This window comes from Lepidochelys kempii, chromosome 1 (genome assembly GCF_965140285.1).
Source record: "Lepidochelys kempii isolate rLepKem1 chromosome 1, rLepKem1.hap1, whole genome shotgun sequence".
Taxonomy (NCBI): Eukaryota; Metazoa; Chordata; order Testudines; family Cheloniidae; genus Lepidochelys; species Lepidochelys kempii.
The window spans coordinates 235,334,814-235,353,882 of NC_136380.1; the positions used below are offsets into that span (position 1 = coordinate 235,334,814).

General features: G+C 38.9%; 1 protein-coding gene across 2 annotated transcripts in view; it reads left to right on the top strand.

Annotated features, from left to right (window-relative positions):
* The window catches only part of RECQL (RecQ like helicase), a 36,697-nt gene that overhangs the window by 855 nt on the left and 16,773 nt on the right, over window positions 1-19,069 (top strand). Inside the window, exons 1-10 of one of the 2 annotated variants that reach the window (XM_073318412.2) lie at window positions 7-74; window positions 3,678-3,756; window positions 5,207-5,404; window positions 6,487-6,666; window positions 7,444-7,550; window positions 8,522-8,720; window positions 9,727-9,893; window positions 11,264-11,345; window positions 14,370-14,518; window positions 14,612-14,729. In XM_073318412.2, the coding sequence (XP_073174513.1) occupies window positions 3,738-3,756; window positions 5,207-5,404; window positions 6,487-6,666; window positions 7,444-7,550; window positions 8,522-8,720; window positions 9,727-9,893; window positions 11,264-11,345; window positions 14,370-14,518; window positions 14,612-14,729 (1,219 nt within the window). In that variant the 5' untranslated portion in view covers window positions 7-74; window positions 3,678-3,737. Of the gene's footprint in view, window positions 1-6; window positions 75-3,677; window positions 3,757-5,206; window positions 5,405-6,486; window positions 6,667-7,443; window positions 7,551-8,521; window positions 8,721-9,726; window positions 9,894-11,263; window positions 11,346-14,369; window positions 14,519-14,611; window positions 14,730-19,069 lie in introns of those variants that run through there. The other variant, XM_073318422.2, reaches the window with a different exon arrangement.

Genomic DNA, 19,069 nt, shown 5'->3' on the forward strand with positions numbered 1-19,069 from the left:
GCGGCGGCGGCGGCGGCGGCAGGAGCGGGGTGGGGGCTTAGGACGGGCGGGCTGAGCCTGGCGCGTGGGAAGAGGTGAGTTCACGTCGGGCTGGGCTGGGCTGGGCTGGGAGGGGCAGGGGCATCACCATCACCCTTCCCCCCCTTCCTGTCCCTTCCCACGTGCATCCCGCCGGGAGGGAGCAGGGTAAAGGGAGGGGTAGAGATGGAGGGGTATCCCGAGGGGAAGGGACAGGGGGAGCCCACGTGGAGAGGGGCCGCGGTGTAGGGGGAGAGAAGGGGCAGGGCGAGGTATCCAGTGTGGGGCAAGAGCTCTTCAGTGACTGACTAAAACAGAAGCTGAGGAAATTCCCTCTCCGCGCCCCCTCCCCAAGCGCAGAGGTGTAGGGCTAGGAGGAATCATTGTGCTCCTCTAGTCTGACCTGATTAACACAGGCCCTGACTTTCAGCTTTCCCCAGGGGTTTTCCAACCCTGCTCCGCCCAGAGGCCCTGCCCCCACTTCCCCAAGGCTCCACCCCACCCTGCTTCTTCCTGCCTCCACCCCACCCCCGAGGCCCCCCCCCGCTCTCCCCCCCCCCCCGTCAGTGCCTCCTGACCATTGGCAGACAGCTGATCGTGGGAGGTGCTGGCGGGGCGAGGGGGGGGGGGGGAGTGGAGAAGAGGAGCTGATCCGTGGGGCCTGCGAAACAGCTAATTGGTGGGTGGGTGCTACTATTTTTTTTTTCACTGTGGGTGCTCCAGCCTTTCGGTGCCTCTACTGTGTAACACAGGACCATAGGACTTCCCTGGATTAATACCTGTTTTCTGTGGTGTTCTTTAAAGTGGTGTGAATGTCCCATATGCAAAAACACCCCCACCACTTCATTGCTAAATAACAATTCACTACCTCCAGCTTCAGTAAATTCTCTGCTGGGTTGGATAGGCATTGTCCACCTCGTCCTCACCTTCCCCTTTTTGTGGCTTGGCGTATGCTCTGTCTGCTGTTGGCTTTAGCCGTCCCTCTCCTAAGGAAATTCACCAATGAATCACTACATGATCATTCTGGTACAGTTTGCCAGATGCACTTTTTTCCATATAAACATCTTGTACTCAGCTGAATCATCTTCTGCCTGTACTTAGCCTGTTTGAGATGTTCAGCTGCCTCTCTCTATGGGATGGAGCATGTGCTTGAGCACTTTCCTTCTCTTTTAAAAAAAAAATCTTTATGCTTGGACATGGTAATTAAATCTCTTGACATGATGATATTCCTGCACTTGCCGTATTCCTCTTATTTGCTGTTGACTGATACTTATATTGGGTTACTTGTAAGTACAGTAGAACCTCAGAGTTATGAATACCTCAGGAATGGAGAAAGAAAAGGAGTACTTGTGGCACCTTAGAGACTAACCAATTTATTTGAGCGTAAGCTCAATAAATTGGTTAGGCTTCTACACTTTCCACAGTATGCTTCCGATGAAGTGATCTGTAGCTCACGAAAGTTTATGCTCAAATAAATTGGTTAGCCTCTAAGGTGCCACAAGTACTCCTTTTCTTTTTCCGAATACAGGCTAACACGGCTGTTACTCTGAAACCTGTCAGGAATGGAGGTTGTTCGTAACTCTGAAATGTTCACAGCTCTAAGCAAAATGTCATAGCTGTTCTTTTAAAAGTTTACAACTGAACAGTGACTTAATACAGCTTTGAAACTTTATTAGAAAAAAAATGCTACTTTCCTTTTATTTTAGTAGTTTACTTTTAACACTGTACTGTATTGGCTTCTCTTTTTGTCTCTGCTGCCGCCTGATTATGTACTTCCAGTTCCAAATGAGGTGTATGGTTGACTGGTCAGTTCATAACTCTGGTGTTTGTAACTCTGATGTTCTTCTGTATGCTTTTTAACTTTGGCAAGCTTGAGATTTTTTTGTTGTGTGTTTTAATGAGATCCTGAACATCTCATCTCCCTTTTTTGTTGTTGAATTATCTAACACAGTTTGATAAGCCAGAGCTTGCTTGTGAAGCTAACACTGCTTTAGTTTATCTAATTTTAAGCTTTTTGCAGTGTTTTACTAACATCATGGTTCTTTTTAAAGTTTGACTCTTCTGAGGTTTTATTTTGGAAACTGATTGACAAGTGAGATGCAGAGCTTGTCACCTGTAGGCTGCTAGCTTGAATCCATGCATGGTTGGTAAGTGAAACAGGCCACCGACCAATCTTCAGAAAGTGACTGATGTGAAATGAGTCAGTAGCCTTTGTTCAGTTCCTTAGTGTCTGCATTAGAGAAAAAGCAACTACTAATCGGTGCACATTTTGGCAGTGTCAGCAGAGAGAGGCCAAGGACTGAATCATTATAAGCACTGAACTTTCTCTCATAGAGGGGATTCTCAGTTTAACATTGGCAGAGCATTTGTAGGGATGCTTGCATTGCCACTGCTCATTCTATTCCTGTACTTTGGATAAATTGGGTACTACAGTCTACATTGCTGCCAATCTGGCTAAATTCACTTGCATAAAAAATTAAGGGAGGTTATCCCATTGATGATGTCAATTTCAGATTCAGGATCAGATATAGTGGATTCTGAACAGTGCCACTGTCCTATGTAGTAGATAGCTGAATCTTGCCAAATACTTTCTGAAATGAGTAATCTACGCAATAATCTGATTCTGTCCAAGGCAGAGCTCCTTTCAGTTATTCTGACTCCATCTTCTGACAAAACAAAGTATTTTAGCTGAATCTATTATTTGTTCCATGCATTGGTCATGTTTTTATCTTATGATCAGTTTTTAGGAAGCGACAATAGAAGTTGGCTGGGGGATTTTTCCTTTTTCTCTTCCCAAATAAGTGTTCCTGCTGAGGTAACAGGGGATGTCTTATTTTTATGTTTTGTTTAATTTTGTATTACTTTCTTACTGTAATACAGTGAAGATCATACTGTAATAGAAAGAATATCATTTGCAAATATTTATTAACTTAATATATTGAAGAGTTTTTTTGCTGCTGTTCTAACTCTTATGGGATTTTGTTTGTTATTCTATAAGTCCCATTATGGTGGTTCAGTGCTGTTTAGCAGGTCACTGTAATTAATTCTGATATTTTTATAGTTGCATTTATGAAAAGTCATCTCTCTGTTTTGTTGCACTAAAGCATGTGGACTGTTTTTATAGCATGCTCCAATTCCTATTAATGGGGATAACAGACTTCCACTGACTTCTGTAGGACTTGTTTCAGGACCCAGATTGGCAGAATACTTACCTTGAAAGTCTGGCAGTGTGCTAGCGATCATTGTCATTGACTTCTCCCTGTGAATTAATTTATTCAGTTAACATCAGTGTGTTTTTGTTGAAGGAAATGTGTGATGCCCTCTAGCGGGGATTGTGAATATTGACAAGATCTGAGGAATTACTACAAAACTGAATTGATATTTAGCAAACAGAGTGGAATTACAGGCAAATAATTTGATGTAATATATTATGTCCAGTTAATGAGCTTGACTGTTTTGTTCATAATACCATGGAGATTATGGACGGTCTCTTGGTCGTTTCCCTGCCAGAGGAGGATTGCTCTATATGATGTATTTGTATAATGCTTTGTCCTGTGTAGCTTGAAGATATATCAGCTGATGGAATTTCCCCCATTTCTTTACTACTGTCTAATGGATTTATAGAGATTTTTAAATAAAATATTTTAATTTTTTTCTAGAGAGAAGTGCTTGCTTAAGCAACATTTATTAATAAAGGACGGGTCCTTTCAACTTTGAAGATGACGACAACTGTTTCAGGTAAACCAAAATTAGGATGGTAACTATTCATTCCACCACTGTTTAACTAGTTTCATCAGAGTTGTTAGAAAACTCTGTTTTCATTGCTTGTTACTTCAACTGTATGTGTTTTCTTCAGGTTGAAAATTATTTTAATTGCTATAATTTTTTAAATCACGTTTTCCTTCATATTTCATTTTGGACATTTTTTCATTTCTGTAGCTATACACACAAGTTTGTAAAAACTTTCCTGGTTTCTAACAATTTCAAAGTGGTTTTAATTTTTTTTTTTTTTAAAGGCATCTTTCACAGGCCACTAGTCTGTAACATGGACTCGTTCCTTTGGGTATTTTGAAAGGAAAACTTCCATGTTTTGTTCTGTTTGCAGAAAATCTGCAACAAGGATTTTTGGCACACAGACTTGCTGTAGCTGCAGTGCATGAGAACTATTGTGGTTGCTGTTTTTGGATCAAAGCATAACGTTTTTGGAAAAATATGTTTGTCTAGTTTTATCTGATGGGACTGTAAACTGTCTCAGAAACATTGCTACATTCATCTAAATAATGCATGATCTAATTTTACTCCATTAAATGGCAAATGCAATGAAGCCACATACTGAAACACTTGACTTCAATTCACTCTAGTGTGCTTAGACACAGAGAAGCAAATTTATATATTAGGCTGTACTCCTGAAAAGCTATAACTTCTGTGCTGTGTTCGCAAACCTACATAGAATTCATGCTCTGCAGATCTTCTGCTTCTAGATCTAAGGAGGGACATATCAGGACACAGGGTAGGGTTGGGAGCGCGGTTTATACCTTTTAGCATGTCCCCTATCTTCCCCGCTTCCATCCTCAGTTCACCCTCCTCTGTTGGAATTAATGTTGTTTCTGATATGAAGACTTTTCACTGTGCAGCTGGACAGAGCTTGTGCACCCAATTTAGAGCCAGCTGGAATATTTGTGGTACCATTCATCCCTGTGTACTAAAAGTGGTCAAGGCCAAATTTGACTATAGGATCACAAGATGAAAAAGATCTTATTATATCACACTGGTCCCGTCAGTCCTTGGAATATATGAATCAGAGTCCATTCCTGTGCCAGGGTGAATATAATCTCTCAGAAGTTACACTATGGCATGATTTTTCTGCAACAAACAAGGTAATCATCCATCATGACAGTGTGGCAGACTTCTCCTAAGCTGCAGAAAAGAAGAGTACAGTTGTGGTTTATTAATATATTTATATGGCATTTTACATCTTCAGAGTGCCTTATGAATATTAAATATTTTAAGCTCAGCAACAGGCCTGTCAGGTAGCTAAGAGAGTACTCTGTCCATTTTTCCAGACACTCTTGATTGTAGATTGGATTGCTGTCAACCACTGGATGCAAAATATCTAATGTGATTTGAAGTTGTAATTAGCAAAATATACAAGTTAGAATGTTATATTTTTCTACCTCTCTCACTTCAGTGCTAAAGGAGGAGCTGGTTTCCACTGATAGTGAGCTGCAGGCAGTAGAGATCCAGATTCAGGAACTTCTGGAAAGACAACAGGAGCTTATTCATAAGAAGACGGTGTTAAAGAATAAAATAAAACAATTTTCAGAAGATTCAGAGGCTGGCGAAAGTGAAGAAACAGAAACCTCAGCTGAGGCATGGAACAAACAAGGTTTACAAAATCAAATTCAATTCTTATCGTCTTTACCATTTAATGTGAAGAAAGTACCAAGACTTATCAATGTCGATGAGATAATGAAAGTTAGAATTTGGTATTTTGGCCCTTCTGTGTTTCACGGAGTTGCTTTTTTGATTTCCATGTGGATAATTTTATTATTTCCTTTTGCCAAGAAGTTTTTGTTGTTGTCTTGGTTGGTTGGTTTGCCTTACATTTTAATTAAATAGAGTGAAGCTTATATTTGCTTGCTCAGATATTCCTGCATATTGAAGTGGGCTCTGCTGGGCAGATTCTTCTAATAACTGATTATCATCAGTTTTCTCTTTTGCTTATTATGAATCATAATTTGGGAACTTGAAGTTACTAAATAGAATCGAAAGTTAGAAATTTTTTTGTGGGGCAGGGGTATCTGTTAAGTATACTGGGACAAATTCTGCCCCTAGGTTTACCACATAATCCACTGTAATGTTTGAGTTTGTATGGTATAATTGGGGCAATTTTGGTCAGGTAAATAGACTCTGGCTCTGTTGGCCGTAAAAGGAAAAAAAATATTCCTCATTGTATATTTTCCCTGGATTTGCTTGTTTCTCTGCCTTCTACTTTGAGGAACACTGGTTTAAGAGCACCCTGAAAAATAACTAAAGGATCAGGTACAGTTGTAGGGTCTAATCCTGTAAACACTGAGTACCAGGCATAATGCTTTTTTCCATTTATGTTCATTGGACTAATATTATGAATTAAGGATTAGCATTTTAGAGTACTTTGTGGTGTACCTGCTTTCTTTGAGCATTAATACACATTACAGGGTGACTAAATCCCTTGGTGACATATTGTGTTTATATTTTCAAAGGATCTGCAACATGTTTTCATGCAAGTCATAGACTTATGCACGCTATTCCTCAGTTTATATGTGCAGAACTTATGGGTACTGTTTTTCGTCTTGTGAAAATTTGGCCTGATGTGACACCACATTACTTTCAGTAAAAATTGCTTCTATATTTTAATTGGCTCTCCTTTTTATGTTTTAGATGTTCTAGCTTATAAAACATATTTTTACTGCTTGCTCCCTTTTACAGACTTCCCGTGGTATGAGAAGATCAAAACTACATTTCGTAATAGCTTTAAACTGCAGAAGTTTAGGTCTCTGCAGCTTGAAACAATAAATGCTACAATGGCAGGAAAGGATATATTTCTTGTCATGCCTACTGGAGGTGGAAAGAGTTTGTGCTATCAGTTACCTGCAGTATGTTCTGAAGGTATATGAGAATAAATGTCATGTACCAGTAAATGGATTTATCTTTTTTGTATGGTTGATTGTAGAGATGTAATGCTATATTTACTGTAAATAAAATTGTCTAATGCTAAGTATCCTTTGGAATAAGGAACATAACTCCCAATAATGGGAAGAAAGAGCAACAATTTTGAGACAAAAACTTATCTTAAAAATACATTTCTGTTTGTTTTCTGTATTTCACTTTAAAGGGACGCTGTTGGCTTAAAAACATAGGCACAGATCTTGCAAACACTTGTTCTAAAAAAATTTCTTTGTCTAGGTTCCTAACAACATCTTTAGCTAATTAAAAGTGAGATTTTAAAAATCCAATTTTTTTCTCATTAAAATTGATCTTTTACTTCTTGAATTTCAATTTGTACAATGTAAATCATTGAAGCCAGTTTAGCTTTTGTTTTTAAGTCAGTTTCACTTTCTTAGTGCTAAAGTGCTTTGATTTCAGATGTTGCAGAGGATTGTGTTTTAACAACTGCTTTATTGGGATATTTATTTATTTTTTTTAATTGTGAAACCATTTTTATTGGCCTTGGATTTTAAAAAAAGCTAATTTTTACAAAAGGAGCCAACTTGTTGCTTAGCATTTAGTCCCCTTTACGTGGCTACTGTATACCCGACCTGCTTTGGTTAGATATATTAGTTCTTATGTGGTGCTTTTGTTTGTTGCAATTGAGTTATTTGTTTCAATTCAGTCCCCAATGAGAAATCATATGAGATAAGTAAGATGAATGATGATTTGTTTCAGGTTTCACACTTGTGATCTGTCCTTTGATCTCACTTATGGAAGATCAGCTAATGGTTTTAGAACAGCTGAGAATTTCTGCAACTTTATTAAATGCTTCAAGCAGTAAGGTATGTTTAACTGTCATGTGACATAGTTACCTTTATTCACATTATTTATGAACATGTATGGATATTCTTATTGACTAGCTCAGCTTTGCATGATTGTAATGAAAATTTATAAGCCAAGGGACATCTTCCTGTCAATCCTTACCATGATATTAATCTAAATCGAATATATTGCATTCCTGTTTAAAACCAATAAAACAAGCAAAAACCTTGCGTGAAGTGAATAGAATTTTGTGGGACTGCATTAGTGACACAAAAATATTTTGCAGTTATGCACATTTTTTTATGCTAAAGTGATTTTCTTTGGCCATACCTCTCAAATTTCTCGATTTTTTTAAAAGAAGATGGCCATTACTATGTTACTTAGTAATATGTTTAGTAATGCAGACTCATATACATGGAATCAAATCTCTTGTTTCTGGGTTTGAGCTGACTGCCACAAAGAGCAGAAAGGATTCCTTTGACAAGCTGCATTTTGTGTGTGGGTGTGTAGTTTTTGCTAACTACCATTAGATAGTAGCCACTTTTAGAGGCAGGGTACTGGACCTAATGGATTAATACCTTGATGTGGCCTAACACATTTCAAAAATGGATGTCTCCAAAAATCCAGTAATAAAGTTTACAGTCTGGGATATTTGTTTTTCTTAAGGAATTTTTTCTCAAAACATAGCAGCAGAGATGTGGTTGACACCTGATATTTTACAAAGAAAATAAAACCCCTAAATAATACAGTACAAATATTCAGAGTATATTTGCTTCCTTTTTCTAAAATAATGCTAATATTTATTTGTTTTTAAAATATAATCACTTTGTATGTAACTACATAGATATAGATAGATCACCTGCACGGTCTTTTATGCTAGGTGTAGCAGTGTGTTTAGTGCATTGAATCACCGTTTATTCTAGAACTAAGGAACAGGAGCATGATGATCTGATTTGTCCATTTCCAACTTCCTTCTTTGTTTTTTTAACAGGAACATGTAAAGTGGGTTCACACCGAAATGCTGGATAAGAATTCGCAGCTAAAACTCATTTATGTTACTCCAGAGAAGATTGCAAAAAGCAAAATGTTTATGTCAAAACTGGAGAAAGCTTATCAAGCAGGGAGACTCGCTCATATTGCTGTGGACGAGGTTCATTGTTGTAGTCAATGGGGACATGACTTCAGGCCTGGTATGCCCATCCAGAAATATATATTCAAAGTTATTCAAGCATAAATAAATGATGAGTTAGGCCTGAAATGAGGGGAAATGTTTTCCTTTTGATAGTGAAGTGTATGCACAATACACAACACAGAAAATACTTGTACGTTGGCTCAAAGATTTTTAACCTCATTCGTTCGGTACCATTCATAAATAATTTATGACCTTGTCTAAAGGCCCAAGTTCATTTAAGTCAGGGAAATCTAACTGTGGGTTACATTGGCAATTTTCCAAGGGACTGAGAGTTGCACCTCATTTGTATAAAGTGGAACGGATTGTGTCTGTCATCTCTAATATGGATGTGCTGCCTGTGGAAAATACAAGTCTGTGCAACTCTCTTCATGGTGCTTAATACCTCCATATTGAAGGTGAAAATACCATTGCTACATGGTGGAATTCCGTGGAATGCACTTTAGTCACCTCTAGTGTAATTTACAAGAAGAAAAATTGGGCAGCATTTTGGTCTCCTGTCTGGTCAGCTGCATAAAACTAGTATTTATCAGGTGCTGTTTCTCCACGTATGAAAGAACTTGTGATTCAGGGTACAGATGACTACAGTATCATCTACTAAACTTCTTCCTGATTTTTCTTTTAAATTTCTTACTAAAGAAAGTATTGCTTACAAATGAGACATAATGGCCTTGTTATCTCTTTTTGCTAATGACCGCAATTGTTTGTTAGAATTGACACAAATCAAAATATAAATTATGTATGTGTTAGGGTTTTTTAATGTTAGTTTTGTTTTCTAATTCTCTTAACTTAGATACATTTGAATTAACAGTACATTCTGAATTTAGGTAAAAATCTGTTACAAGGCGAATCATTCCACTAGGTCAATATGGCATTGCCTGCTGATCACTTCATTTGGATTTGTAAATTAGTTCTGTCATTACTTGTTAACTTGCTGCAGATTTGATGTATTAATATATCACGGGTGGTGTAAGAAACAAAATCTTTTTTCCGTTATTCTTATTTAGACTACAAGTCACTTGGTATCTTAAAACGACAATTTCCCAATGCTCCATTGATTGGGTTGACTGCAACTGCAACAAGTCATGTTCTGAAGGATGCTCAGAAAATTTTGTGTGTTCAGAAATGCATTACCTTTACGGCATCTTTCAACCGGCCCAATCTTTACTATGAGGTATTTATTGATTTGATTTGTAGTAGTGCCTATGAGCCCCTGTTATGGACCACGACACCGTTGTGCTAGGTGCTGGACAAACACAGAACAATCAGTATGTTACGCCTTCTGGAAGACCAAATTTCATTCTATAATTCTAGGGCAGAGTGAGGGCATCAGAGACAGTTATATGACTTTCAGTCAGAGTCTGGCCCCTAACTGCCCTGGGTGCCTTTGAGAATATTTTGCTCTCTGAGGTGGTGGTTTATTTGCCGGAAGATAGTGTTCTAATAGTTAGTTTATCTTGAGGAAAAATAATAGCTAATTTTGTTCTGGGTCTTTTGGAAATGTTTAATTCCCACAGGATTCTTCCAAACTAAATCTTTGGCCGATTCATTTCTCTTGAATATTTTTCTGTCTGAGGAAATGAGGACAAAGAAATGAAAGGCAAAGAAGTGGAGGTGGAGGTGGGGCGGGTGAAAACCCAACAAAACAGGAGAGAATTCAGGAGTATGACAAAAATAACCCTAAATACTAAGTTTCAGAGTAGCAGCCGTGTTAGTCTGTATTCGCAAAAAGAAAAGGAGTACTTGTGGCACCTTAGAGACTAACAAATTTGTTAGTCTCTAAGGTGCCACAAGTACTCCTTTTCTTTTTGCGAATACAGACTAAGAGATTATTTAAACAATGAGATTAGATTGTTTTTTGTTTGTTTGTTTTCCCCCTGTTATCCAAGTATTTGTGTTCTTGGTCTGTTTTGCTTATGACTTAGATGGTCTTTTTTTTTTTTTTTTTTTTTTTAAAGTTTACTTCAAACTAATTTTTGCCAACTTGGTTCTAAACAGTAGCTGGGAACCAGGAGCTGTGTACTGGTACTGAACTCAAGGCTTTTGTGATTAATAATATTGGAGGCTATCCTTTCCTATTTTAATGAGCTAGCTTCTGAGCTGGCCTTGGTGCTTCACCATGACATCTTGTTAACAAAATTTGTATCTTCCTGCCTTTAGTAGAATTTGGGCTGCTCCATACATTGTGAGAGTGGGGTTTGGCAGACTAGAATGTTCATAGTTGAATGGCAGGTGGCAAGCACTGGCTGCTACAGCCAGTATCTTAGTTTAGAAAACTGGTGCAATTGTCTGGAAAAGTTGGGAACTTCTGTGGTTCTTTTCACATTCTTCACTGGGAAGCTTCTGAGTGAGCTTTTTAGTTGTAATGGATCTTTAAACTGTAGAATAAATTTAAATTAGTCAAAGGGAGGAATAGATGAGTTTACTGTATTAGGAGGAGTACAATAATAGGAGTATAACAAATTGGCTGAGTGGCCATTTAAGAGTTCTTTGGTAATATATGCAATGTGGTGGGGGTGTGTTATGTTTTTTTTTTTTTTCCAGGTTCGTCAAAAACCTTCAAACAGTGAGGACTTCATTGAGGACATTGTTAAGATCATCAATGGAAGATACAAAGGGCTCTCAGGTAAACAATATAAAAACTAATGCTTTTAAACTTTTTATTTAAGGCAAAGTTACAATAAAACTAACCTAATAAATGGTATATCACTTGTTCAGGATCAGGTTAATATTCAAAGAACCTGGCTAAAGGTTGCTGCCTGGGAACCCTCCTCCTCTGAATAGGCTAAACACGGTGACCAAATTTCTAAATCGCTGTCCTCCTCTTGGTGCATTTCTTGTGTACGTATTTGGTGAGAAAGCTTTCCCAGTACAAAGACAAGGCATATTTCACTAAGCCACAGTTCTTGGGGGCGGGAGGGAGAATCCTACACATTTTCAATAATGTGCAATACATAGTCTAGCTGCTAACAGTCAAAAATGAATTAATCTGTCATTCTGTGTAAAACGTAGATCCTTTACTGGAGCATTAAATAAGTTAGGTCGGGATCTCTTGGAAGCTGGCATTTTTTCATAAGATGATTCTCTTTAAGAATTTCCTGTGAAAACAATCTAATTCCTGGACACATCCACCATGTGTGCAAGTATGTTCCGATTTTCCCTTCAACCTCTCCAACAGAGCACCTCAAAAAATATGATGGATGTTAATTGGAGTGAAATGCCATCTATACAGTAATTTTTATAAATTGAAGATGTATATCCCCTTCCCCATATAGAAACCCACTCCTACAGATCAATTTCTTTGTCCAAATCCCTCTCCCATCTTTTCATTGGCTGTATTTTTTTAATCAACATCTTTTGAATCAAAAATGTATATATTTTAGAAATTAAACATTTCATTCCTCGGTCAACTTCTCAAATTTGGTTAAAGGTCTCGATAAAGCCACCTTGTATTCAGATTTCACAATAAAATGTTTGACTTGTAAATTTTGAAAATATGGGATTTTTATATTTAATGTATTAAATACCTCTCTCGGTATAATTTCAAATCAGGACCCAGGAGCAGCTGTCTAAATTGAGTAATTTCAGCTCTTACCCACAACTAATAATCACTCTGATATTTCCTAGGGATAAATTCCTGATTATATTAAAAAAAAAAAAAAAAAAAAGTGTAGCTAGGAGAGAGGGCCCCGGCAATAGGAATTTAGAAAATTTGTCCAAAGCTGCTAAAATGGTCTGGATAAATGGATGACTTTCCATTTATGGTAACCTGAATTTCTCTTTAGTCCAACAATTAGTATACAGTCCAATGAAACCTGTACAAGAGATCTTTTTAGGCAACCTTCTATTTTATGGAACTGCTCCAAAGTATCCCTGAAATGTATTGAGAACTCATCACAATCAGAAGACCCCGTTCCATTAAGCATCCAATTTTAAAAGCAAAACAAAAGTAACAAGATATGTACTTCCAACATTGTATTGTCCCTTACTATTTGTCTTGTCTATTTAGATTGTAATCTCTTTGGAATAGGGCCTGTGCCTTCCTGTGTGTGTTCAGTGCCTAACACAGTGGGGCCTTGATCCTGATTAGGTCTTTGGGCACTGCTCCAATACATATAATAATAAAACTTTTGAAGTTCCCTTGAGTGGTAGCTTAAAATACATTGAGCTGTATTATGAAAGCAATTTAAAGGTGCTGCGAAATACCCTGTTAGAACTAAAACGCTTTGGAAAATGGAGAGACAAGGTGGGTGCAGTAATATTTCTTACTGGATCAACTTCTTATGGTTGGTGAGAGAGGCAAGCTTTCGAGTTTACACAGAGCTCTTCTTCAGGTCTGGGAAAGGTACTAAGAATGTCACAGCTAAATACAAGATTGAATAAATAGTTTAGCGTAAGCACATATTCCAAGAGACCATTCAAGGTGAAATGGCCCGTTAACACATCCGTAGTCATAGGACAAAAAAAGGGTTTGGGGATTACAGATTATTGTAATAAATCCAGTGTCTTTAGATAGAGCATGAAGGCCAGAGGAGGGGCTTCAGGAAAGATTTCTTTCAGGATGGGGATCCTGAACCCCTTCTTTGCCTTCATATGACACACCAGCCTCTCCAAGCTACTCAGAGGCAAGCTCCCCACAGACCAGGATACACAGTCTCAAAGTGGCACCAGACTCTGCCAGAACAACAGATGCAAACCTGTAGACCTATCTTCACTGCTACAATGATCAACACACCTTTCAAGATCCAAGGGCCTTACAACATGTGGTGTAGCTCATGCAGGGCACTAAATGCCCCAATAACAACTATGTGGGCGAAACCAGACAATTGTTACACACTCGAATGAACTTGCACAGTAAAATGATAGGATGTTTTTATCACCTGTGGGTGGATACTTTTCACAAAGTGATCACTGTACATCTGGCCATCAGTCCTCAGCCTCAAAAGAAACCTGCACAAGGCTTTCAAAAGATGAGCAGGGGAGCTTAAATTCATAACTTCGCTAGCCACTAAAAACCATAAAGACAGACACTGGATTTATGGCTTATTACAACAATCTGTAAGCCACTAACCCCCCTTTTTGTCCTGTGACTACAGAGGAGTTAACAGTCACTTCACCTTGAATGGCCCCTTAGAGTATGTGCTAAATACTTTTGCTAGACAATCTGTTCGATCTTGTATTTAGCTGTGATGCTCTTCCCTGGATTGCTAAGTAATGCTGGGCAGTTAATTCCCCTCTCTGTGCCTTAGTTTCTCTATTTGTAAAATGGGCTAATGACACTGTCCTTGTTTGTAAAACACCTTGCGGTCTACTGATAAAGTGCTATATAAGACCATGGTGGTATTGTAATGTTGTTTGTTATTATAAATACCATTACTATTTAAGCAGAGAGTCCAAAATTGGAATTGATGCGGAGACTGAACTGCTTTTTCTGCTTTTGCATGACCAAGCATATTAGTGAGTCAGTGGTTGGGAAATTTTGCACTCTTTCCTCATGTCTTATCAGTCATTTGGACAGACAGGGGATGTTATCTTCAAGCCTATTAATCCTGCACCTTGCACGAACATGAAGCACATATTCCACTTACATTTTTTTTAAACAGTTCATTGCCATAAAAAAAGTGGGGTTTTTGTTTTTTCTTTGGTACAGGAATTATCTACTGTTTTTCACAGAAGGACTCAGAGCAAGTTACCATTAGTTTGCGGAAACTGGGAATTAAGGCAGATGCTTACCATGCAAATCTGGAGCCCAAAGATAAGACCAAAGTTCACAAGGGATGGGCAGCCAATGAAATCCAGGTTAGGTATACAATTACTTCTATAGAATTATCAGACTTAAATAACTATATAAATCTGTATCCTGATGGTTTAATGGTTGTACTCCTGTTTCAGGTGGTAGTGGCAACAGTTGCATTTGGCATGGGAATTGATAAGCCAGATGTGAGGTTTGTAATTCATCATTCAATGAGCAAATCCATGGAGAACTACTATCAAGAGAGTGGACGTGCAGGTATTGTGAACAAGTTGGCTCCTACTGATAAAGGGAATAGACTTCCATAAACCAGTAATATTGTGTTTGTTGTTTTCCTATTGTAATAGAGTTCACAGAGGGCCAGGTGGCCCAGTGGTTAATGCACCCGGTTTCTAGTCCCGTGGTTCCCAGTGGGAAAGGCATTCAATCCGGTTCCTAACCCTTGTATGTAGCTTATCTTAACATCCTTACGCTCTCCTTTCTAGAGTGTTTAGGGAATAGACCCTCCTTGTACACTGGAAAGGGCTGGGGTGGAAATGAAGCTTATGCCCCTCCTGCAACAAGGGCAGTTGTTAGGGGAGGCCAGGTCCTCCCCCAGCATCTCCAAGTCTAATATAAGTAAAAGAAAAGACAACTAAACCTTCAGCCCCAACGGGTCTCAGCAGGCAGTCTTCTTCCTCACATGGAGGCTTCTTCGGCATCCTTATTCAGGAGCCTGCAGAGTAAGTCTGTCTTCCTCCCCATTCTGAGCTGAGTTGCTCCCTTTTAAGCTTCCTTTCCAGTTAAAGTGTGCTTTGTAGGTCTGGAGAGGTGGGGCTACCTGAGTGCAGTATTGTCCCTTCACCCCTTCAGGCTCAGCGTGGGGTTTGTACATCCCATCACAGATTTGTCATTGCAGTATGTTGACACAGAGCATTAAACAGTAATAAGTCACCAGGACCAGATGGTATTTACCCAAGAGTTCTGAAGGAACTCAAATATAAAATTGCAGAACTAACAGCTGTGGTATGTAACCTACTACTTAAATTAGCTGATGTACTAGATGACTGGGGGATAGCTAATGTGACAACAATTTAAAAAAAAAAAAAGGCTCCAGAGGCCGTCCCAGTAAGCCTAATTTCAGTACCAGGTAAATTGGTTGAAACTGTAGTGGAGCACAGAATTATCAGACATATAAATGAACGTGATTATTGGGAACGAGTCAACATGGCTTTTGTAAAAGAAAATCATGCTTCACCAATCTACTAGAATTCTTTTGGGGGGGGGTCAACAAAAGGGTGATCCAGTGGATATAGTATACTTGGACTTTCAGAAAGCCTTTGACAAGTCTCTCACCAAAAGCTATTAAGCAGAGTAAACAGCCCTGGGGCAAGAGAGAAGGTCCCCTCCTGGTTCAGTAACTGGTTAAAAGACAGGAAACAAGGAATAAATGTTCAGTTTTCAGAATGGAGAGAGCTAAATATGGGGTCCTACCAGGACCTGTACTGCGACCAGTGCTGTTCAGCATATTCATAAATTATCTGGGAAAGGGGATAAACAGTGGGGTGGCAAAGTTTGCAGAAGATGCAAAATTACACAAGGTAGTTAAGTCCAAAGCTGACTGCAAAGAGTTACAAAGGGATCTCACAAAACTGCGTGAATGGGCAACAAAATGGCCGATGAAATTCATTGTTGATAAATGCTCATTGGAGAAAACAATCCCAACTAAATGTACAAAATGATCGGGTCCAAATTAGTTGTTACCACTCAAGAAAGAGATCGTAAAGTTATCATGGCTAGTTCTCTGAAGACACCTGGTCAGTGTGCAGCAGCAGTCAAAAAAGGTAACAATGTTAGGAACCATTAGGAAAAGAATAAATAATAAAAGAGAAAATATCATAATGCCACTATTTAAATCCATGGGATGCCCACAGTTCTGGTCACCCTATCTGGAAAAAAAAAGATATATAATAGAAATGGAAAAAGTACAGAGAAGGGCAACAAAAATGATGAGGGGTATGGAACAGCTTCCCTATGAGGAGAGATTAAAAAGACTGGAACTATTCATCTTGGAAAGAGGTGACTAAGGGGTGGGGGTATGATAGAGGTCTATAAAATCATGAATGGTGGGGAGAAAGTGAATAGGGCAGTGTTATTTACCCCTTTATATAATACAAGAACCAGGAGTCACCCAATGAAATTAATATGCAGCAGGTTTAAAACAAACAAAAGGAAGTACTACTTCACACACTGTGTGGAACTCATTTCCAGGAGATGTCATGAAGGCAAAAATTATAACTGAGTTAAAAAAAGAATTAGATAAATTCATGGAGGGTGGGTCTATCCGTGACTATTAGTCAAGATGGTCAGGGATGCAACCCCATGCTCCAGGTGTCCCTAAGCCGCTGAGCGCCAGTTGCTGGGACTGGTGGACAGTGGATGAATCACTTGATTGCCTTGTTCTGCTCATTCCATTTGAAGCGCTTGGCCTTGGAAGACAGGATATTGGGCTAGGTGGAGCATTGGCCTCACCCAGTATGACCATTCGTATGCTAATATATGTTGTGCTTTAGGCCTGGCTCTCATTTACACTTAAGGCCCCTTTACACCATTCTGGCAATTAAAGAGGTCTTAAAGTGGGCATAAATTACATTTACACTCACTGTAAGGGCTATTTACACTGCCAGAGTGGTGTAAAAGAGCCTTAATATAAATGAAAATCTGGCCTTCTGCCTTTTGTTTTTTAGCAGATTCTTGTTTTGTGACACCCATTGTTACCAAAATTACTTCATGACATGCAAATTGTTGGCTGATCAGATGTGTGCTATTTGTATAACTACTTGGGATGTTTGACACATGACTGTATCGTGCTTTTCATCCCAAACTCTCTCTCAAGTGATCTCTGAGCTCTATACGAGATTCATTTCTTTCACCATGAAAATGCAGCCACCTATTGGGTATAGAGCATCAGCTATTGACCAGTGCACACCAACACTACACATCTGAGGGCTAAAAGGGAGTAATACCATCCTAGCTAATTGAAATTAGAGGGAGAATTTTGATTGGTTCAAATTTGGTCAGTACACTAGAGTTAAAAGAATGTTTACACGACCATAAATAATGAAGACCTCTGTTTTGTTTCATCTGAAAAATGACATCTTCCACAGAAATACCCCTTAGCACCTGCTGTAGTGTTGGTTAGATATTGATTCAGAGGGAATAGTGACATAGAAGAGGGAGAATGCAACAGCATAAACTGAGGAAAAACTCAGTGATACTCAATAATTGGAAGGCTGGACAGTTGCTGATTTTCCTTTGGCTCGGTAGTAACACACAAACTCAGGGACAGGATTTGAAGTTACGTGGAAGGCTTCTGAAGACCTCATGAAGCAATTGACTGAGATTTGAACACTGCCTTTTCTTCATATGTATGTTAGGTATCAGCTTCAGTACTGGCATAAAAAAGGCACAACTTCTACTGAAATCAATGGGAGTTTGCATCTGCTTATACTAGTACCGAACTGTTCGCAGGTCATGTCAGGGATGATGGCGTGAATGAATTAAAGCTGATGAGGTAGGGACCACCAGTTAATGGCTCTAACTGCTGCCCCTGGATGTTTAGTGTAAACTCCCATTACACTGGTGCTGCTTACACCTACTTAAACTTTGTTTTATGAAAGTTTATGCCATTGCTTATGTAACTACTGTCAAAGTTTGACTCAGACTCACAATTTATCAGACCACTCTGTTTTATTAGCAAAGCTGCTCTGCTAATACATTCAGAAGTGAGCCCACCGAGTGGGGCTTGTGTCTCTTAATTTATAAGGTTTTTGGAGAACAAGTTACAGAGAAGTTACAGACAAAAGAAGAAAAAAGATTTTAGTCACCACCCTTCGAGATCCCTGAGACCAGTCACGTATCTTCAATTACCTGCCACCCTTAACAATCTCCTTTAACAGCTTCCAGTTAACTTGACTAATTGCCCTTCACACCTTCCATTCTGATGCCTGCTTCTTAGACATGCTGGCTCTATCTTAATTGCTTCTCCATTCAAAAGCTAACTGTCCCTACATGTGCTCCCTCAGATACTTTGTAACATGTTTTGGCATGCCCTCTCATATACAATGTATCCAGCATGTCCCCTTATACAACGCTATACTTATACAATGTTATACTTCCACACTACTGATTTGACTCGCTCTTCCATGTGGGGTGTATTTACTCCATCTGCATATGGCTGAGGTTTTGGCCTATAGTCTTTGAACATGAAACCTTCCTCTTTTTCCCTGCATCCAAATGAAATGATTCTTTATGCCTAACTGTGATAAAATTTCATAAGTGTTCAGGCTTTGCCAAGGTTATGGGAATGGGAGACCAGTGCATGCGAACACCCAACAGTACGTAGTCCTACCAAAATCAAAAGGAAAAATTGTCACTCATCCTAGCTAGATAAAGCAGTATTGTTGTTAAATAGAATGCTTCGTTAGAGTATTTCCACAATGTGATAGCAGCACTTGAGGGTTTGATCCTCGATAGATCAGGAGGTGTAGTGGCCGTTAAAAAGCTGCCTTTGTACTAAATTATTTTTTGTTGGCCCTCTTGGAGGCCTATTAAAATGG